Genomic DNA, 16,416 nt, shown 5'->3' on the forward strand with positions numbered 1-16,416 from the left:
CCATGAGGGCGCGTGCGGGGGGGACGCGGCTAAAGAGGTGCCTCTCCGAGGCGCCGCGGCCCAGCCGGGAGACGGGCAGCTGGCTCCTCTGAGCCGCCGTGGGGGCCTGCAAGGAGAGGGCGGCCGCCGCCACCGCCAGGCAGCCCCGCACCTCCCCCCGGCCGACTGCGGGAGTTGGTGCCGGCCAGCGGCGGCTCTGAGGAGGCAGGGGGCGGCGGGGGGCGCAGGTGAGCCCGCGGCGCCCTTCCCCCCGCGCGCCGTGTCTGTTTCCGGCGCGCTCGCGTCCCCGCTCCGCCGCGGCCGGGGGAGGCGAGGCAGGCGGGCGGGCGCCGCGCAGGTAACGGGCCGGGAGCGCGGGTTGCGGCGCCGAGCAGCCGCCCTTCCCCTCTGTCCCCAGCGCCGGGCGCCGCCGGCCCTCGCAAACGCCGAGGAAGGGTACGGGCCCACCTTCCCGGCAACCCCTGCCCCCCACCCCGGGGCCGTTCACTCTGGAACCGACCGGCGGCGGCGCGGGGGGCGGGGCCGCAGAGCCTCTCCGCGGTCCCGATTGGCGGCGCCGCGGCCCTCCCGCCCCTCCCGGCGCTGGCCCGGGCGCCCCCCCGCCCCGAGGGGGGGCTGTGCCGGGGCCGGGCCGGGGCCGCGGTCGTTGCAGGCAGCAGCCGCGCGCGGGCAGGGCTGCCCCGTTCCCCGGTGACCTCCCGAGTAGCGCCCCGCATGTGTTGGGGTGCGAGAGCCGCTTCTGGCGGAGGCAGACTCTTGCGCGGCTGGGTCGGGCCGGGGCCCAGCAGCCGGTGTTGCGGGGGTCGGCCCTCCGGCGGAGCCCCCGCCTCCCCCCGCCTCCTGCGTGGCAGGGCTCCCATCCGCGGAATGCGCCTTCTCCCGCAGGCGTCCCAGCTGCTGAGATGACAGATAACACATACTGTCAATTTGCTTTTTAAGGAAGAGCGTTAAAAGCAAGCCAGCCTTCTAAATTTGGGGGTTTCTTGGTAGTTTTTAGCTACTCTAAACAAAAGCTGCTTTTTTTTTTTCATGTCTTAAAGAATAGGAGGCGCAGGAAAATAAAAGGGAACCCTTAACAGCCCTACGAGGAAAGCAGTGAAACAGATTGCGGGTGGTGTTGTCAATTTACAGTCAACAGAGGTAATAGTTACTGTAATTTTCTGTAAGCTTGACATTCACTTGCAGCAAAAGCACGCAGGATTCTTCAGAATTAGTGACATTAAGTTGCCGTTTCTGTGATTTATTCATTTGTGTCAACTTTGTACTCCACATATGCAGTGTATTGTGACTGTAAGAAATAGAAGTGATCACAACTACATAAATGTAGGAAGCTTTTATTTTTTTTTTTCATTATTTTTGATTAGTGTGCTTGTTCACAAGTGTAATTATCATGGTATCACTATGGCATATGCTGTTGCCACCTCACAAATAATAAAAAGCACCATTTGTAGAACTCTAGAGGTGCTTGGGAAAAGACACAGTGTATGTTGTGATGTATCTTGAAGGGCATTTCAGCATTATTGGATATGATTTCAAAGATAAGCTTTGTGTATATTTTATGTTGATTGAGACACTTGTACCAAATTCTCATTTTCTTTCAGGTACCTCATCAATACCTTGCAGAAGCAATGGAGGGAAAGACACAAACTCTGTTGTAGTGAAAACAAAGAAAAAATATTCTTAACTGTATAATACTCCTTCAGTATCGTTCAATGCCTACCATTTCAGAAGATGAAAAGGAGAATGGTTCTCGAAATAATGGAAACACTGAAAACAAACCTGGGAAAGAATCCCCAGAAGCCTCTCTTCATGATCCTGTGAGGCCATACTGCATGTCAGGTGCCTCCACTGTGTCCTTGGTGTCGAGGGGAGATGGGCATTATCCATGGGGATGCCCTGTGACTCATACACGAGAGAAATTTTATACCGTCTGCTCAGACTATGCTTTTTTAAACAGAGTAACATCTATTTGTAAAAGCCCAAGTGCTTCAGTTAGTGCCTGCCTGTCAGGCAGTGCTGCCTTAAATGTTGGAAATAGCACGCCTAGCTTACTTGGCATTCAAACTGGTGCTTCAGAGATAATCTACAGTGAAGATGGTAACTTGGAAAGCTTGCCTGGTGATCTTGGAAAGCTTCCACTGGCATGGGAAATTGACAAGTCAGAGTTCAATGGTGTGACCACAAATCTGAAGAACAAAGCAGGTGAGGTGGTGAAGATTTGATGGTGTGGTAGGGAAAAGCTTCATATTTACAAATTGTCTGTGGAGGGGGCTGGTCAGCACACATATCTCTTGAGGAAGTTTTGTAGAAGAACCCGTATGTCATTTCAAACCATCTGCGCATTGGGAAAGGAGGGAGTGGCATAGGAGCAGTGAAAGTTAAGTGGAGTTGATCAGGGAAGTGGCTCTAAAACAAGACTGGCTTCTGCTTAACTGTGTGTGGTTTTGTTGGGTATTGTTTGGGGTGGTTTCTGGTTTGGGGTTTGTTTGTTGGTTTTTTTCACTTGGGTTTTTGGGTTGTTTTTCTCTTTTCTTTTAGTAGGACCTAGTGCATTGTGCAGTGATTCCTTTTCCCTGTTAAGTACAGGTTTGTCACTTGCAGAAATGTTTTGAGGTTCTTCAGAGATGTATTTTGAAATTAAATACATGGTTTGTTTATGACAAGAAGTAAATGAAATAATCAGTTACCTAGGAAAGCAGTTGGTTTCCATAACAGAATTATATTTATCATGATTTGCTATAGGTATACAGTGTTGGGGAGCCCATTTCAGTAGAACTGGCTTATTTTCTGTCTCCTGTGTTCTTTCTGTGCCTAGTCACAGATGGCAACAGTGAATCAAGCACTTGCTTACACAGTTGGTTTTCTTTGTCCTGTAATCCCTCTGTTTGTCTAGAGCAGGCTGCGGGTTTCTTTTTCTTGGTGGCTTGGCTAGCTACTCAAAGTGCTCTTTTCTCCACCTTAGTATGAAACTGGTTTATCAAAACTTAAAAACATGTTTTTGCCAAGTTGCCATTGCCTTTTCATGTGTACATGTAGTGTCCTTAAATAAATATAAGAAACAAATTATAATACCTTACAGGGTGGTCATTTTTGCTAAAATATATGTGGTATATTTCATTTGGATATGATGGCTTCAAAATGGGACAGAAATGCTTCCGCTCTAGCATGCGGTCCAACTTTTCTTTTCCACTGCCTCAGTCACTTACAAAGAGGAAAAGACCTTAGGGGTATACTATTCTTGTTGGATTTGTATGTAAGTTTTCATCAGGAAGTGTAGCTGGGCTCACAGAGCTTGGCTATGAAAGACAAGCATTTCATTCTATTTCCCTGTGCATTTAATGTTTGGAGATGGGAAGTCCATGCTGGTCTGAGAGTCTGTTTCTGGGACGACTGATTTAACATATTAGAATAATCAGATTGACTGCTGTCTCTAAAAAGTCAGGCAGGTCAGCGTTAATTCTATTAAGGATCTAAACACGATGTTGTTTACGGAGCTAATGGCAGCCTTACAAACCTGTTGACAATCTTGATCATGTGTTTGAACTTTTTCCTCCAATTAAGGTTTAGTTTGCACTAACACAATCAATGGCTCTATTTAAGGTGTATGCTATTGCTAAAGATATTTAAGAAGAAAGGTAAGAAAGGTAGACTAGGCATTTGTTTGTTTCTGAAATCTGTTTTGCAGGCAACATGAAGAAACAAGTGACAAAGAAAAAATCCATAGACAAAAAAAGCAAACAATATAGGGAGTGTCCTCAGCGTTCTGCTCTTGAAGACGTGAAGGAAAGGAAAGTGTTGGACCTCCGGAGATGGTAATATTTATGAATTATATTTATCTGAAATCAGATAATGTCTTAATATTTTTTTATTAGAAAATTATTATGCATCAATACACTACATCTCACACTATCCCTGTCTACTGAAATTCTAAAAACATTTTACTTTCTAAATAGTTTTTTCTTTCAGTAAGGAAAATATTTATGTGGGGATTCATTGCTTTAAAAAAATGCAGGTTCATTAGCATGGTCAGGCAAAAAGTAACCTTAAACATCGTACTGATATGTCTTACTCCTGATTTTTCTTTTCACTGGGAAATACTTCAATCAGAATCTGTCAGTGCTGTATAATCTATATCATATAAATATGGTTCACTAAATTCGCTTAATTCAATGCATCTATCTTACTGTCTATAACATCAGAAAGTTAAGAGTTAGCCTAGGGAATCTGAGACCCATAATGGTATTCATTAGTAAACAGGTAGAGATGTGGTTTACTACAAGTTCATGTGTTAGAAGAGGTACTCTGTACTGAGCCATTTTATCCTACGGGATCATTTGTACAGAACTTCCCCATGGGGCTGTTAGAAATTTGACTGATTTGTGTGAAATAGGGTAATAGTATCTGACAACCTTTAAGAAATCAGTTAACATATTTATTCCTTTTTTTTTAATTAATACAAGTGACATAAAAACTTTCAGTGTGAAATAAAAATTTCAGTGACCTGACACACAGAAAAGTAGTGGCGATTGCTCCTGTAACTAAATCAAGAATGCTTACTACTGTGTTTGTGGTTTTGTTTGTTTTAGGTATTGTGTTAGTCGACCTCAGTACAAGACTTCTTGTGGAATTTCATCCTTAGTGTCTTGCTGGAATTTCTTATATAGTATGCTGGGAGCTGGAAGGTAAGTCACACATAGACAGCTTTGCCTCTGGAAAGTCTAAAATATTTTGTTAATTACTTTATTAAACAATACATTTTTTTCCCCTCCCAGTTTACCACCTATTACCCAAGAAGAAGCTTTGCATATACTGGGCTTTCAGCCCCCGTTTGAGGAGATTAGGTTTGGTCCATTCACTGGAAATACAACCTTAATGAGGTACGTTTAGTTCTTTTGATGCAGCTAAATTGTTAATGTATGCAAAAATAGCATAGAGCTAAAAGATTGAATGTTTAAAAATACAGTAGTAGTTCATTTATTGAAAAAAAAAAAAAAAAGTGGATGATACAAGTTAGTCTTCTTAAGTTTTAGAATAATGAAGCATACCTGTGTACTCTTGATAGTGCCCAAAGGAACTTTTCAAAGAGTTTTTTCCATTAGCGATTTTGTAGTGTGATGTTGCTACACAGATCAGCTGAACATGAAATTCTGTTTGATGTTTGGCTCAGTTTGTTTAATGGTTGTGTAATACTCTAATGAATCCAGTCTCCTGGTTAGGAAATTTTTTCTTTAGCCTCATTTTCCTGTTTTTGAATATGCATGTTAAGTCCTTGTTAATGTCACTGAAACAACGTGAAAAGGCAATTGATATACTAGTAGCTTTATGTAAAAAAATATTTAAGAATTGAAAATGAGACAGTGAGTGCTGCACCTTTGCTGCAATGGAGCTGTTCAGGAGGAGGAGGGATAAAAAAAAGCCAAAAAGACAGGGCTGGAGTCACAGAACAATTGCACTTTCAAATTCTGTTTCACTTCTGCTCTGCTGTTTCCTGATCTTGAGGAATTGTTTCTAAAATTTGTTTTTTCCTAGAATTTTTTTTCTAGAATTTCTAAAATTCTAATGTGGAAAAGTTGCAGACCTGTCCTAAGTACTGCTGCTGTGAAGAGTTGCAGTATGGGACTCCTTTAATGCTTGGGCGCATTGTGACACTTATGTGACAGAAGCCTCACATGATATGCAGAAAGTCTCACTTGAAGGCTCCTGCTTCTGGTGTCTTAGAAGATTCCGTTCATGTAGCTTACAAATCATGGTTGAAGTTTGGCACCTCAGAATTTAAGTGTCTTTCTAAAAGCTGAGTAACTGAAAGTTAGAGGTGACAGGACTGAACACAATAGGACCAGCATTTCACATCCAGCCCTTTGGTTACTACGAATCTGTAAAGCAAAATGAAGGAAAAGGCTCTGCATATTTATTTATCTCTCTAGGGTATGTTGAGTTTTGTTTGTATTAGGATATCATGGTCATCTACAATCTATGTACTAGTGTGGTAGGTACTTAGTAGCATACTGAGACTTTTTTTTTTTCTAAACTGGCAAGCAGAGGATAAGTGGGAGGAAATAAAATTTCATTTAATAACTCTTGAGTTACTACAGTCTTTAAACTTACCGTTTCAGATGGTTCAGGCAAATAAATGATCACTTCCATATCAAGGGATGCTCATATGTTCTGTATAAACCTCATGGAAAGAACAAGACAGCTGGAGAAACTGGTATGTTGCTAATCCTAAAGCATTCTTCTTGCATTATATAAACTGAAAAGTGCTGCGATGTGTAACGTTTAATAGGACAAATTCTGTTAAGTAGTACTTCTAGTTTAACATAAGCTATCAAATAGCTCCAAGGTGCCTGATTTTTCTGGTTCTCTTTTTTTTGTTAAAACTTCCATTTGTACTTCTATTTTGATAAAATATATACTGTGCTGTATATTCTGCTGTCACAGAACTGGAATTTTAAGGTATCCAGGACAGTGCATTCCAGTTCTCTGTTAGTGTCCTGGAAGATGTGCTTATTGTAATACACGGGGGTAGCAACACATTTTTATTTCAGCATTTTAGAAATCTGTGTTGTATAAAAAATACAGAATGTACAGCACAGAAGTATTAATGGCTTTAATAAATGTTTTACACTTCCAAAAAATGCAATCTTAAAGTTAGTGACCTCATCCATTCTCCCTGACTTTAGTTAACATCTTTCTCTAAAAGTTAGGTGTTTATTCTCAATTAGCTTATGAAGCTGCACCTTTATGTCTACTTTTAAGTGTGCTACCTAAGAAAAATTACACTTTCATACACAGTTTATTAGCCTTTGGTATAGTGTGGCTAATTATTTTCTAACTGGAAGGTTCTTTAAAAGGATAAAACCATGCTGAAGAGCTTTGGCGGAGATTATTAAAGTGGAAATAATTTTTTTGTTCTTGGTATCCCATTTGAGAATTCTGTCATGTTTCAGTGCCTTTTCTAGTTTTTCCTGAAACTGAGCACTGCAATCACATTACAGGGTACTGTATGCTCAAATGCAGAATGTTGCTGAGACTAGGAAGCTCCAAGAAGCTTCATACCAAACCGTTTGAAAGCTTTAAGGAATTTCAGTAGATTCACTGATGTTTGCTACATCTGACATGGGGCAATGGGACTGCATTGTGTTGCAGTCTGTATTTCCTAGGTTAAGAGATACTTTTGGTTCTTTTTTTGTTTGTGTTTTTGTTGGGTTTTTTTTTTTTTCAGAAAAGTAATTTTTAATATGTCTTTGATCTAAATACACTGCATACTTTGTATTGCATTTCTCTAGTACAGGCTGTGTGACAGATGTTATTTTTTTTATACCAGACAGGAAATTAAATAGGAAGAAATTTGAAGTCAAAACTGTGTTTTGTGCGTGACTTTCAGGTCATGCCCTCTGATTTTTAAAAAGCAGTGTAACTATTTTATGCTATCAAATAGGTCTTTTTTTTGGTCTTTTTTTTTTTTTTTTTTTTTTTTTTCCCTGAATGTGTTATGCAGGATCCAAAGCACTCTTGCCTATAACCTCATCTTTCTTTGTAGCTGCCGGGGCCCTTGCGAAGCTAACACGTGGACTGAAAGATGAATCAATGGCCTACATCTACCATTGCCAAAACCATTATTTTTGCCCAATTGGATTTGAAGCGACCCCAGTAAAAGCTAGTAAAGCCTATAGGTAAGATACTGTGTTGATGTTTATTTTAGTGGAGGAGGAAACATTCAGAAAAATTTGCTGCAAGTTGATACCATTTTTCTCTGTAAATAACATCTCAGTGTGTGTTGTAAAAGCATTTATGTCCGAACTAGCAAAACACTACTGTGTGATTTGAAAGGATTGACTTAAACACAACTAAGCAGATAAGACGGAGAGTACTTAAACAGAAAACTATGAATGGTACTGAGAAATTGTTTGAAGACATTTTAGGCAGGTATGTAGAGAGGGTAGTTACTTACCTGAAGGACAAGTGAAGGTAACTAGTCTGAAAAATATAACCATGTGGCTGGAAAAAAAGCTAGGTGTTTTTCAAGGAAAAACAGTAAAAGGCCAGCTAGTTATGGGGGGCGCTTGTTGCCAGAGAACCTGGGGGGAAACAAAGGTGTGTGTGTGTGTGTGTCGGGATTTTTCTTAATAAACTGGAAGCAAAAAGCCTACAGTGATGCTAATGCATTACAAAGTGGACATGATGAAGTCTGCACTTACAGAAACTGGTGTTTGTGTACGGTGAGAACAGGGGATGTGTAGGTATTGCAGGATGATGATGTACTTTTTTTTCAGTGTTGACTAATAATGATAAACTGCAACTACTGGAATATAAGGTTTAGAAAGTAAAGATATCCAAATAATTTGTTACTAAGAATTGCATTGGGTTGGGGGGGGGGGGGGGGACACAAGCTAAAAATGATCTCTGGACTATCACAGTATGTTTGGCTTTTTTAAACAACACTTGGAATGCTGGAGCATTTCTCAAAGACCAGGAGAAATGTAATATGCCAGTCATTTTAGAATGAAAATAAACTGCCTGAATAATTTCAGATTTATCAGGGTGATATTACTCAGGGTAAAATAATGGAATAGTTCATATAAATTTCAACTAAATACAGGTTTTAAGAGGATAATAGCATTGATATTCATACTGAGTTTAGGGAGGGTCTTGCATTAAAACCACAAGTTTTAAGTTTGAAAAATTTCATAAACTTGAGGCAATTTATCTTAGCTTTTGTAAGGAGTGTAACTTGCTGCTGTATCATATGCTTAGAGTAGTTTGTTTTACCTCATTCACAGAACCGTATTAAATTAGACTGGTTTTCCTCTCCCAAAGTAGTTGCAAGCACAGTACACATTAGAGGTTTCTGTTGTACTTTCTCGAGGTTCAACTGTTGGTCAGTATTTATTAGTATTACCATTGAGCATAAGATGACAGTCCCTGACAAAATTGGCAGATACCAATAGTGGGGGATGCTAAACAATGAAAAAAAGTAGGTCACTGCTGTAGGGTGAGCCTCAGTTCTGCACTTTGCTTCCTAAGCAGTCTGCCTTTGACTGTGTTGAAGATGTAGAGTCAACATCGAGGAATGGAGAATGCTAGCTCTGCTTTTAGAGTTCAAAATGGTAATTGTTTGGAGGTAATAAAGCATAATCACCTGAATCTTGTGGGTCTGACCATATGTTTAATGAAAGCTTTTAGTATATGAACAGAAGAATACGGAAGTGTTTTATTAAGACTGCATTCACTGACATGCCATGTGTGTGAGAAGAGTATGGAAAATACAACCCCAAAGAAAAGTCCAATGCATCAGTCTGCTTAAGTTTACCAAAAGGTTAATGGCTTGCTTGGTTGGTTACTAAGAATCTGCACAGGAAGAGGAAAGAAAAAAAAATAATCGTTTACTAGATCGAAAATGCAGTTTGAAAAATAATATGGTTCAGTGTGTGGAAACTACAACATTCCTTATAGCTAGTTTGAGTTTTTATTGCGTAGTAATGAGTGAGAACGACAATTTCACAACTTTAACCATGGTTGAAATGGATTCTCAGTCACTAGTGGTGTTAAGTCACTATCAGATTTTTGTCCTAACAGCAGATCTCTTCTAACAATGTAACGTGAAATAATGAATTCAAGGAGCATTTAGAGTCTTGTTTTAGGCTGGAGGTCAGACTGGAAGAGCATCCTGTGCTCTTTGTTTCTTCGAATAACCTTACTGGCAAAAAATGTGTTTGGTTCCAGAAGCAGTGTCAATGGATTCTGCTGCAGTTCTTGTTTACCTATTTTGCATTCTAGTTGCAAAGGAATGTTATTCTTTTTAAAAAAATTAAGCTAAGAAACATTTAAGTTCCAAAAGAAATGGGTAGATAAGTTGCTAGGCTGAGTTTAGGAGACAGTTCTTAGGTCACCTACAGACTTCCTGTATGATCTTAGGTTGCTGGATTTGGACTCGGGAGACCTGGGTTCAGTTCCCAGTTCAACCACAGACTTCCAGTGTGACTTTAGGTAAGTCATTTTATCCTGTGTCTTGGTTTCCCATCTGTACAATGATGGCATACGTTGTTATTTTACAAGGAGTTTTAGTAAGTAAACAAATTATTGCAAGCATATATGCTGCCTAATACCTTAGGCATAAAAATTTCAGGTTTTGTCACAGTTGAAACTGAAGTAATTTTTCATTGGATGATTATACACAGGAAGTCACAGAACAATTCTCTGTATCTTACAGTCTGCCCTGATGTCTGTCACAGAGTTTCCCTGACAAGGTTACTGCAGGCTTTGAGTTTCTTGGAAGTTGTGAAAAATGTAAACCAGTATTGGTTGAGGGTTTTGATTTTTGATATGTGGTATTGGATACTTAGGAGGAAGCAGCTGAAGTTGCCAGTAGCTTTCATACAGGTTACCCTGCAGCTGTTAGTAACAGCTGTCAGCTGGGGTATAGTTTAAAAATATTGGAAGAGGCTCTTTTGTGACTCTGTAGTGACATCACAGGTAGGGAGGAAGATGTTTGTTCCACCTTTGTGTGGCTTTCCACAACTCTTATTTCCATTGTTTCGTAAATACTTATATTTGGATCTTATACTCTCATCCAAGTAATACTGTTTTTTATGAAGATCTGTCTTTCTCCCAAACAATAAGCAATAGGTTTTATCTTGCTTCCAGGCCACGTGAAACAAAAAGTTACCTTGTATGCAATTGCAAACACTGTTGATAGCACAAGAGCTGTTTTTTAGTTTGGCTGAGGAAAGAATTTTAAATGTCAGAAGATCCTAAAAAGATCAACAGAATGTTAATCTCTCTCTTTCTTTTTAGTATGCACAATAAATCTTACTAGGATTGTATCTTCTATTGAACAGAGGTCGAGTCTTGCAGCAAGAAGTAGAATACTGGATCTTAATTGGAGAGCCAAGCAGAAAACATCCAACAATACACTGTAAAAGGTACGTTACTTGGTAAGAATATAAACCAATATGTTTTCTTTCAAAACAATTTGTATTTCTCTACTAAGAGTCACCAAGCGACGACTTAGTTCTTTCAAATGAATGTACTACAGTTCTGACAGAAACAAGTGCTTTAGTGAGAAACCTCATGCCCTGACCTCAAGGCTGGCTCTACAATTGTATATCATGTGTGGGCTGCCGTAAGCCAAAGCCTGTTTCTCTTGTTTGAGTGTGACATAGCTCACGTTAGTCAGGAAGAGAAGATGCCTCAGCTGTCTGCAGTCATGCCAGTTGTGGCTTACAGGCTGTACAAACCTTGGAGGAGTTTATGCTGCGGTTGAGGACATATACAGGCTGTGTCTGGGGTGTGCACAGAATATTATGTTGCTACCAAGATCTTTTAGCTCAGCTGCAGGTCCAGCCTGTACTCTGTTGTGTTATTAGCTTATCTATACATTAAAGCAATATGTTTATGATGAGGTCTGGCTCATAAGAAGTTGGTGTCTAAACTAGACGTAGAGCCTAGGAGAGCTAGAGGGTGCTATGTAAAAATTTCATCGTTTAGTTATATTTGTCATGATAAATTAATATAACAGCTTTCTCAGCTTTGCTAGTTCAGACATACTAGTTCATAACACTTAATATCGATTTCTGAAATGAGGGAACAATGCAAAAGAGTAGTATTTCTCAAGAAACCAGTTCTGTGCCCCAAACAAGTTTTAGCAAATAGCTTCTCTGCCACCCTTAGAGTTAATTATGGAGTGATTTTTCTTGATATATTAGGAAAAGAGCTGTGAAAAAATAGCAGTAATAATTTTAAAAAAATCACACAACTTCTGCTTTGTTTCTTCTTCATTTTCTAATTATTTTGAAAAATTGTTTGAAAGTGCTTATCTGACAGTTTTGTAGCTAGTCAGATCTAAGCTAGTACTTAAAACCCAGATACTCTTTTTTTGATTTTGTTTTGTCAGTGATACAATTGCCTCAATAACTGTAAATAGCTGGATGTTTTGGATTAAGTGCAACAAAATAAAAATCACATTATGCATGTGGTTGCTGAGAAACGGTGTACTACACATGTTGTCTTGTGGTATATAACCTACAAATGGCAGAGGAAAAGGTTTCTGAATATAGAATGCAAACCTATGTAATACTGTTTTTGATTGTGGAGACATTTTTCCTCCTCCTACAGTCCCAATGAGAGCCAGCAGAAAGTCCTGTGCTTAAGGTAGGAGGGCAAAGGCTGGAGTAGAAATGGATTTTCTGAACTTGAAGGGTCATCTTAGAGAGAAGCAGGTAATTAGACATTGGCAGAAATGAAAAGGTAGTGTGCAGGCTTAAAGTGGTCTGGAATATGGGGATATTCGATTTAGTTGCACTAGAGGGACTATGAAAATCTGAAGAGCTGAGTGAATGGGGAATGACTGAATTGATAATTTATTGTAGATGGGAAAGAAATAAAATGGAGGGGTGAGTTATGGTGAGAGCTGTCTGGTAAAAAAAGATTTAGTGGGTGGGAAAAACAAACAGGGATTTGAGCAAAAGAATATAAAAGGGTAAAAGAGGATTTAATAAAGTAAAAGCGAATGTTTCTCCTTGCCTAAACCATGCTTTGCTTCTTTGTTTCACAAACTGATGAATTGGTAAGCAACACGACTAATGACTCATGGTGCTCTTAAGTCATTTTGGAAGGTGTCTCCCTGTGAATGCTTTGATTAAAAGTGACACTGTTCTGTCTAGCCTGATGTCTCTAATACTGAGGCTTTTATATCTTTTCATGTTTGTTTATCTTTAAATCACTAGTAAGACTATTTAAAGCTGCAGATCTGTATTTGCATGTGTGTGTACATGAGTCTTAGTGGTGCTGAGGTTTCATAAATGCCAGCTGAGTAGTAATACACTTACTGCACAGGTGGGCAGATATCGTCACTGACCTAAACACCCAAAATCCAGAGTATCTAGATATTCGACACCTTGAAAGAGGACTGCAGCATCGAAAAACAAAGAAGGTAATGTAAACTTACGAAGATGGGAGGAAATTCATGGTAGATTTTTTGCAAATTTATTCATACTAGAGCAGTGTAAAGTAACTTCACCAAAACAAACTTGTTATTGTCGTAGTTTAACTTCAGCTAGCAACTAAGTACCACGCAGTCACTTGCTCACTACCAGCTGCCCCTGGTGGGGTGGAGAGGAGCATCAGGAAAAGGTGAACCTTGTAGGTTGAGATAAGAAGGATTTAATGATTAAAATAAAGTAAAATATTATTGAAATAATAACAACAGCAACAACAATTGTAATGAAAGAGAGAGGAAAAATTAAAAAACAAGTGATGCACAGTACATATGCTCACCACCTGTTGCCTGAGCCCAGCTAGCCCCCAGGTAGTGGTCAGTGGTCCCTGGCCAGCTCCCCCCAGTTTATATACTCAGCGTGATGCTCTATGGTACGGAATATCCCCTTGGCTAGTTCAGGCCAGCTGTCCTGGCTCTGCTCTCTCCTGGCTCCTTGTGCACCTGCTCAGGGGCAGAGCATGGGAAACTTGGAAAGTCCTTGAGTTAGAGTAAGCACTACTTAGCAACAACTAAAGCATCAGTGTGTTGTCAACATTATCGTACTAAATCCAAGTGCTGTACCAGCTACTAAGGAGAAAGTTAACTATCCCAGCTGAAAAATCAGATGTGGGTACTTTACAGATTAATTTGTATTTACTTGCAGGACAAGATACAGAACAGAAGTAGCTTAGTATATGCTAAGATGAACCAGGATAAATGCATATACAGTATATTTGGTCACAATATTTAACTTGGTTGGCTTAAAATGTAGCTGCAGAAAGTATAGAAGTACTCTACAGACAAACTACAGAGCAGTCCTTTCGGTGCATGACCTTCTGGCCTACATGTAAGCAGGCAAGAAAGTACAGTTGTGTAGGAACAAACATAAAAGAATGTATGTGTCTCTCTTGCAGATTGCTGTCAATACATAATCTTCCTTTCCTATAGATAGGGCTTTGTCTCATGGGTGGGGGATATATTTTTGATTTGTAGATTGACAGTCTATGAAAAATAATAGACTGAAAAGATGATTTAAAAAGTGGAGACCCTATGGAAGACCATGTCAGCAAGATGAGAAGGAACCAGAGCAGATAATTGGTATGAAAATAGCTGGAGAGTGAAAAAGACTAGCAGAAGATAAGTTATACTAGCCCGTAAGAGAGAAAAAGGATAACTTAGATGAGAAACAAGGCAATAATTCAATCTGGGAAACAATCAGAATTGATTGAGCAGAATTGGTGTTTGTGGATATGGTTTTGTGGGTTGGTTTTTGTTTGTGTGTTGCATTTTTTGTTGGTTTGTGGGTTTTTTGGTTGTTGGTTTTTTTTTTTTAAGAATTCTGTTACCCACCAAGGTGTTAATTTTGAATACCTATGTACGTTAGAAATGTGCTTGTGTGCATTTAACAAAGAACCTTCTATTTTGATTAGGTGGGAGGAAATCTTCATTGCATCATTGCCTTTCAGAGACTTAACTGGCAAAGATTTGGTCCTTGGAATTTTCCATTTGGAAATGTTAGACAGGATAAACAGTCCCAAACACAAGGACAAGGAATTTCCAAATCTGAGAGTGAAGACAATATCTCTAAGAAACAACATGGACGACTGGGTCGATCTTTCAGTGCTGGCTTTCATCAAGAATCTACATGGAAGAAATCTAATCTTCGTGAGAGGAGGAACAGTGGGTATCAGAGTTATAATGATTATGATGGAAATGATTAAAATTAACTTTAGGTAATAGGGCTGATATATTAAAGTTAGTTTTAATCAAAACATTAGGGATCTATTAGTCCTAGAATACATATGAATAGAAATTAAGGTATAAGGTACAGCTTCATGATTATTAAGTAAATCTCATGACTTGGTTGCAGTGGATGAGATCTGATGTATAAACTGACAGATAAGCACAGATTACTGTACTTCTGCAATCAAAAGTACACATGACAGCAAAATCAATCATTTCTTTTGAAATAATTGTACTATGTCCCGATCTGTGAAAACAAAAGAACAGATTGAAATTAGTCAATGTAATAAACAGACTTCATTGAAAATACTTAGTATTCAAAAGCATGAAAATTTATGATAGGACTTTATAAAAAGGGTTATTCTGCAAATGGTGTAAGGATGAAAGTAAACATTGCCTTCCACTCCATTTTATTAAGGCTGCTCATATCCAGTGAAAAGGAAAAAAATCACATATATTAGAAAACTTTGTTAGATTTACCAAGTGAATGTACATTCTTATTTTAGTTCCCAGTAGACCTCTGTCAGTCAGATGATCATATTTTGTCAAGCAGGTCTCAAGTTTCTTTTCCCTTAGCTGGATGCCTGTTTTAGACTGAGAGGAATCGCCTTGGTAGGGAAAGTTCCAGGACAAACCTTTATTGCTTTTGCTCTATGGGCACAGTGGCTGAATTCTTATCCTGGAGCCTCTTGAGGGCACGGACTTGCTTAAGACACACTTGTGAAATTCAGTATTAAAAAGCTGCATTTACCATTAGCCAAAGGAGCTAGCTGAACACTGTGTTCTGTTGGCAGTTCTTTTCCTTGTTCATTCTTAAAAGCTGTTGTTTTTCTGCTGCTCCCTTCATTTTGTATGAAGGGGATGCAAGTGCCGAAAACTGCTGGCAGCCCTGATGATATACCTCTCCGCCAGCAAACAATTCAAACTTTTTCAGGTGTCCGTGTGCAGCTTCTTTTTTCCCTTTTTTTTTTCCCCCCACCTAATTTGAAATTTATCCAGTTGTTTGCCCTAACACATCTCAGCAGTCCTAACTTTCTGTGTACAGATGTTCATACCTGCTCAAGGATTAATTTTTTGACATAAAAAGATTTGTCATGGAATGCCAGGGTTTTGTAGGTTGCTGCTTTTGTTAACCACAAATGGGAGACTTTTAGACTTTTGTTCATTCAATAAAATTTGTTTTCTATTTTGTTTTCATTTGTCTTGGGAGTGGTGACCCTATGCTAGTGGAGGTTTTCAGGAAAGTAGGTAAGCGAAGGATCTGAACTGCAACCGCTGCTTTGTGAAGTAATCCTGGAGGCAGGGTTTCTTTGCTCGCAGGCCTGTGCAGCTACCGTGACTTGACTTCTAATATTTAATTTCCCAAAGTCTGCGGGCTGATGACTGAACAAAACAGGGTTTGAAAAATTTATTTTCCAGATGAACTATTTTCAGACTTGACTTTTGCAAGCTGAATTTGGGTGGAGGGCTCTAATTTATTTAGAACACTTGAGCTGTGTTCTTTAGGGTACTTCAGGTTTAAATCGGTTACATAAATGTCAAGTTTTGCTTAATAATGATAGTTGCACTGATGAACAGGGCCTGCTGCTGTTCTTAAGTAGGTGTGATTATTTTGCTCTTGGGTTGGAGGCTGTCACACTTCATCAGTGAAGAGGGTATAGCACGTTTGATTCTTCCAGCACTAGCAGAAGAAAGAT

The 16,416-nt window shown here is 39.5% G+C and overlaps 1 protein-coding gene across 7 annotated transcripts; it reads left to right on the forward strand.

Moving 5' to 3' along the window:
• Window positions 1-21: 21 nt before the first annotated feature.
• BIVM (basic, immunoglobulin-like variable motif containing) lies at window positions 22-15,905 on the forward strand. 7 transcript variants are annotated; one of them, XM_040584482.1, is made up of 12 exons: window positions 22-227; window positions 1,041-1,140; window positions 1,602-2,202; window positions 3,686-3,812; window positions 4,587-4,682; window positions 4,773-4,877; window positions 6,114-6,208; window positions 7,541-7,673; window positions 9,916-9,987; window positions 10,839-10,922; window positions 12,835-12,931; window positions 14,407-15,905. In XM_040584482.1, the coding sequence occupies exons 3-12, from the start codon at window positions 1,713-1,715 to the stop codon at window positions 14,695-14,697; spliced, it is 1,590 nt and encodes a 529-aa protein (XP_040440416.1). In that variant the 5' UTR covers window positions 22-227; window positions 1,041-1,140; window positions 1,602-1,712; the 3' UTR covers window positions 14,698-15,905. The 7 variants fall into 7 exon arrangements, with proteins under 7 accessions (XP_040440416.1, XP_040440419.1, XP_040440423.1 ...); XM_040584485.1 differs by having other exon boundaries at window positions 1,046-1,140; XM_040584483.1 differs by having other exon boundaries at window positions 218-337.
• Window positions 15,906-16,416: the final 511 nt, after the last annotated feature.

Source organism: Falco naumanni, chromosome 2 (assembly GCF_017639655.2).
Source record: "Falco naumanni isolate bFalNau1 chromosome 2, bFalNau1.pat, whole genome shotgun sequence".
NCBI classification, from domain to species: domain Eukaryota; kingdom Metazoa; phylum Chordata; class Aves; order Falconiformes; family Falconidae; genus Falco; species Falco naumanni.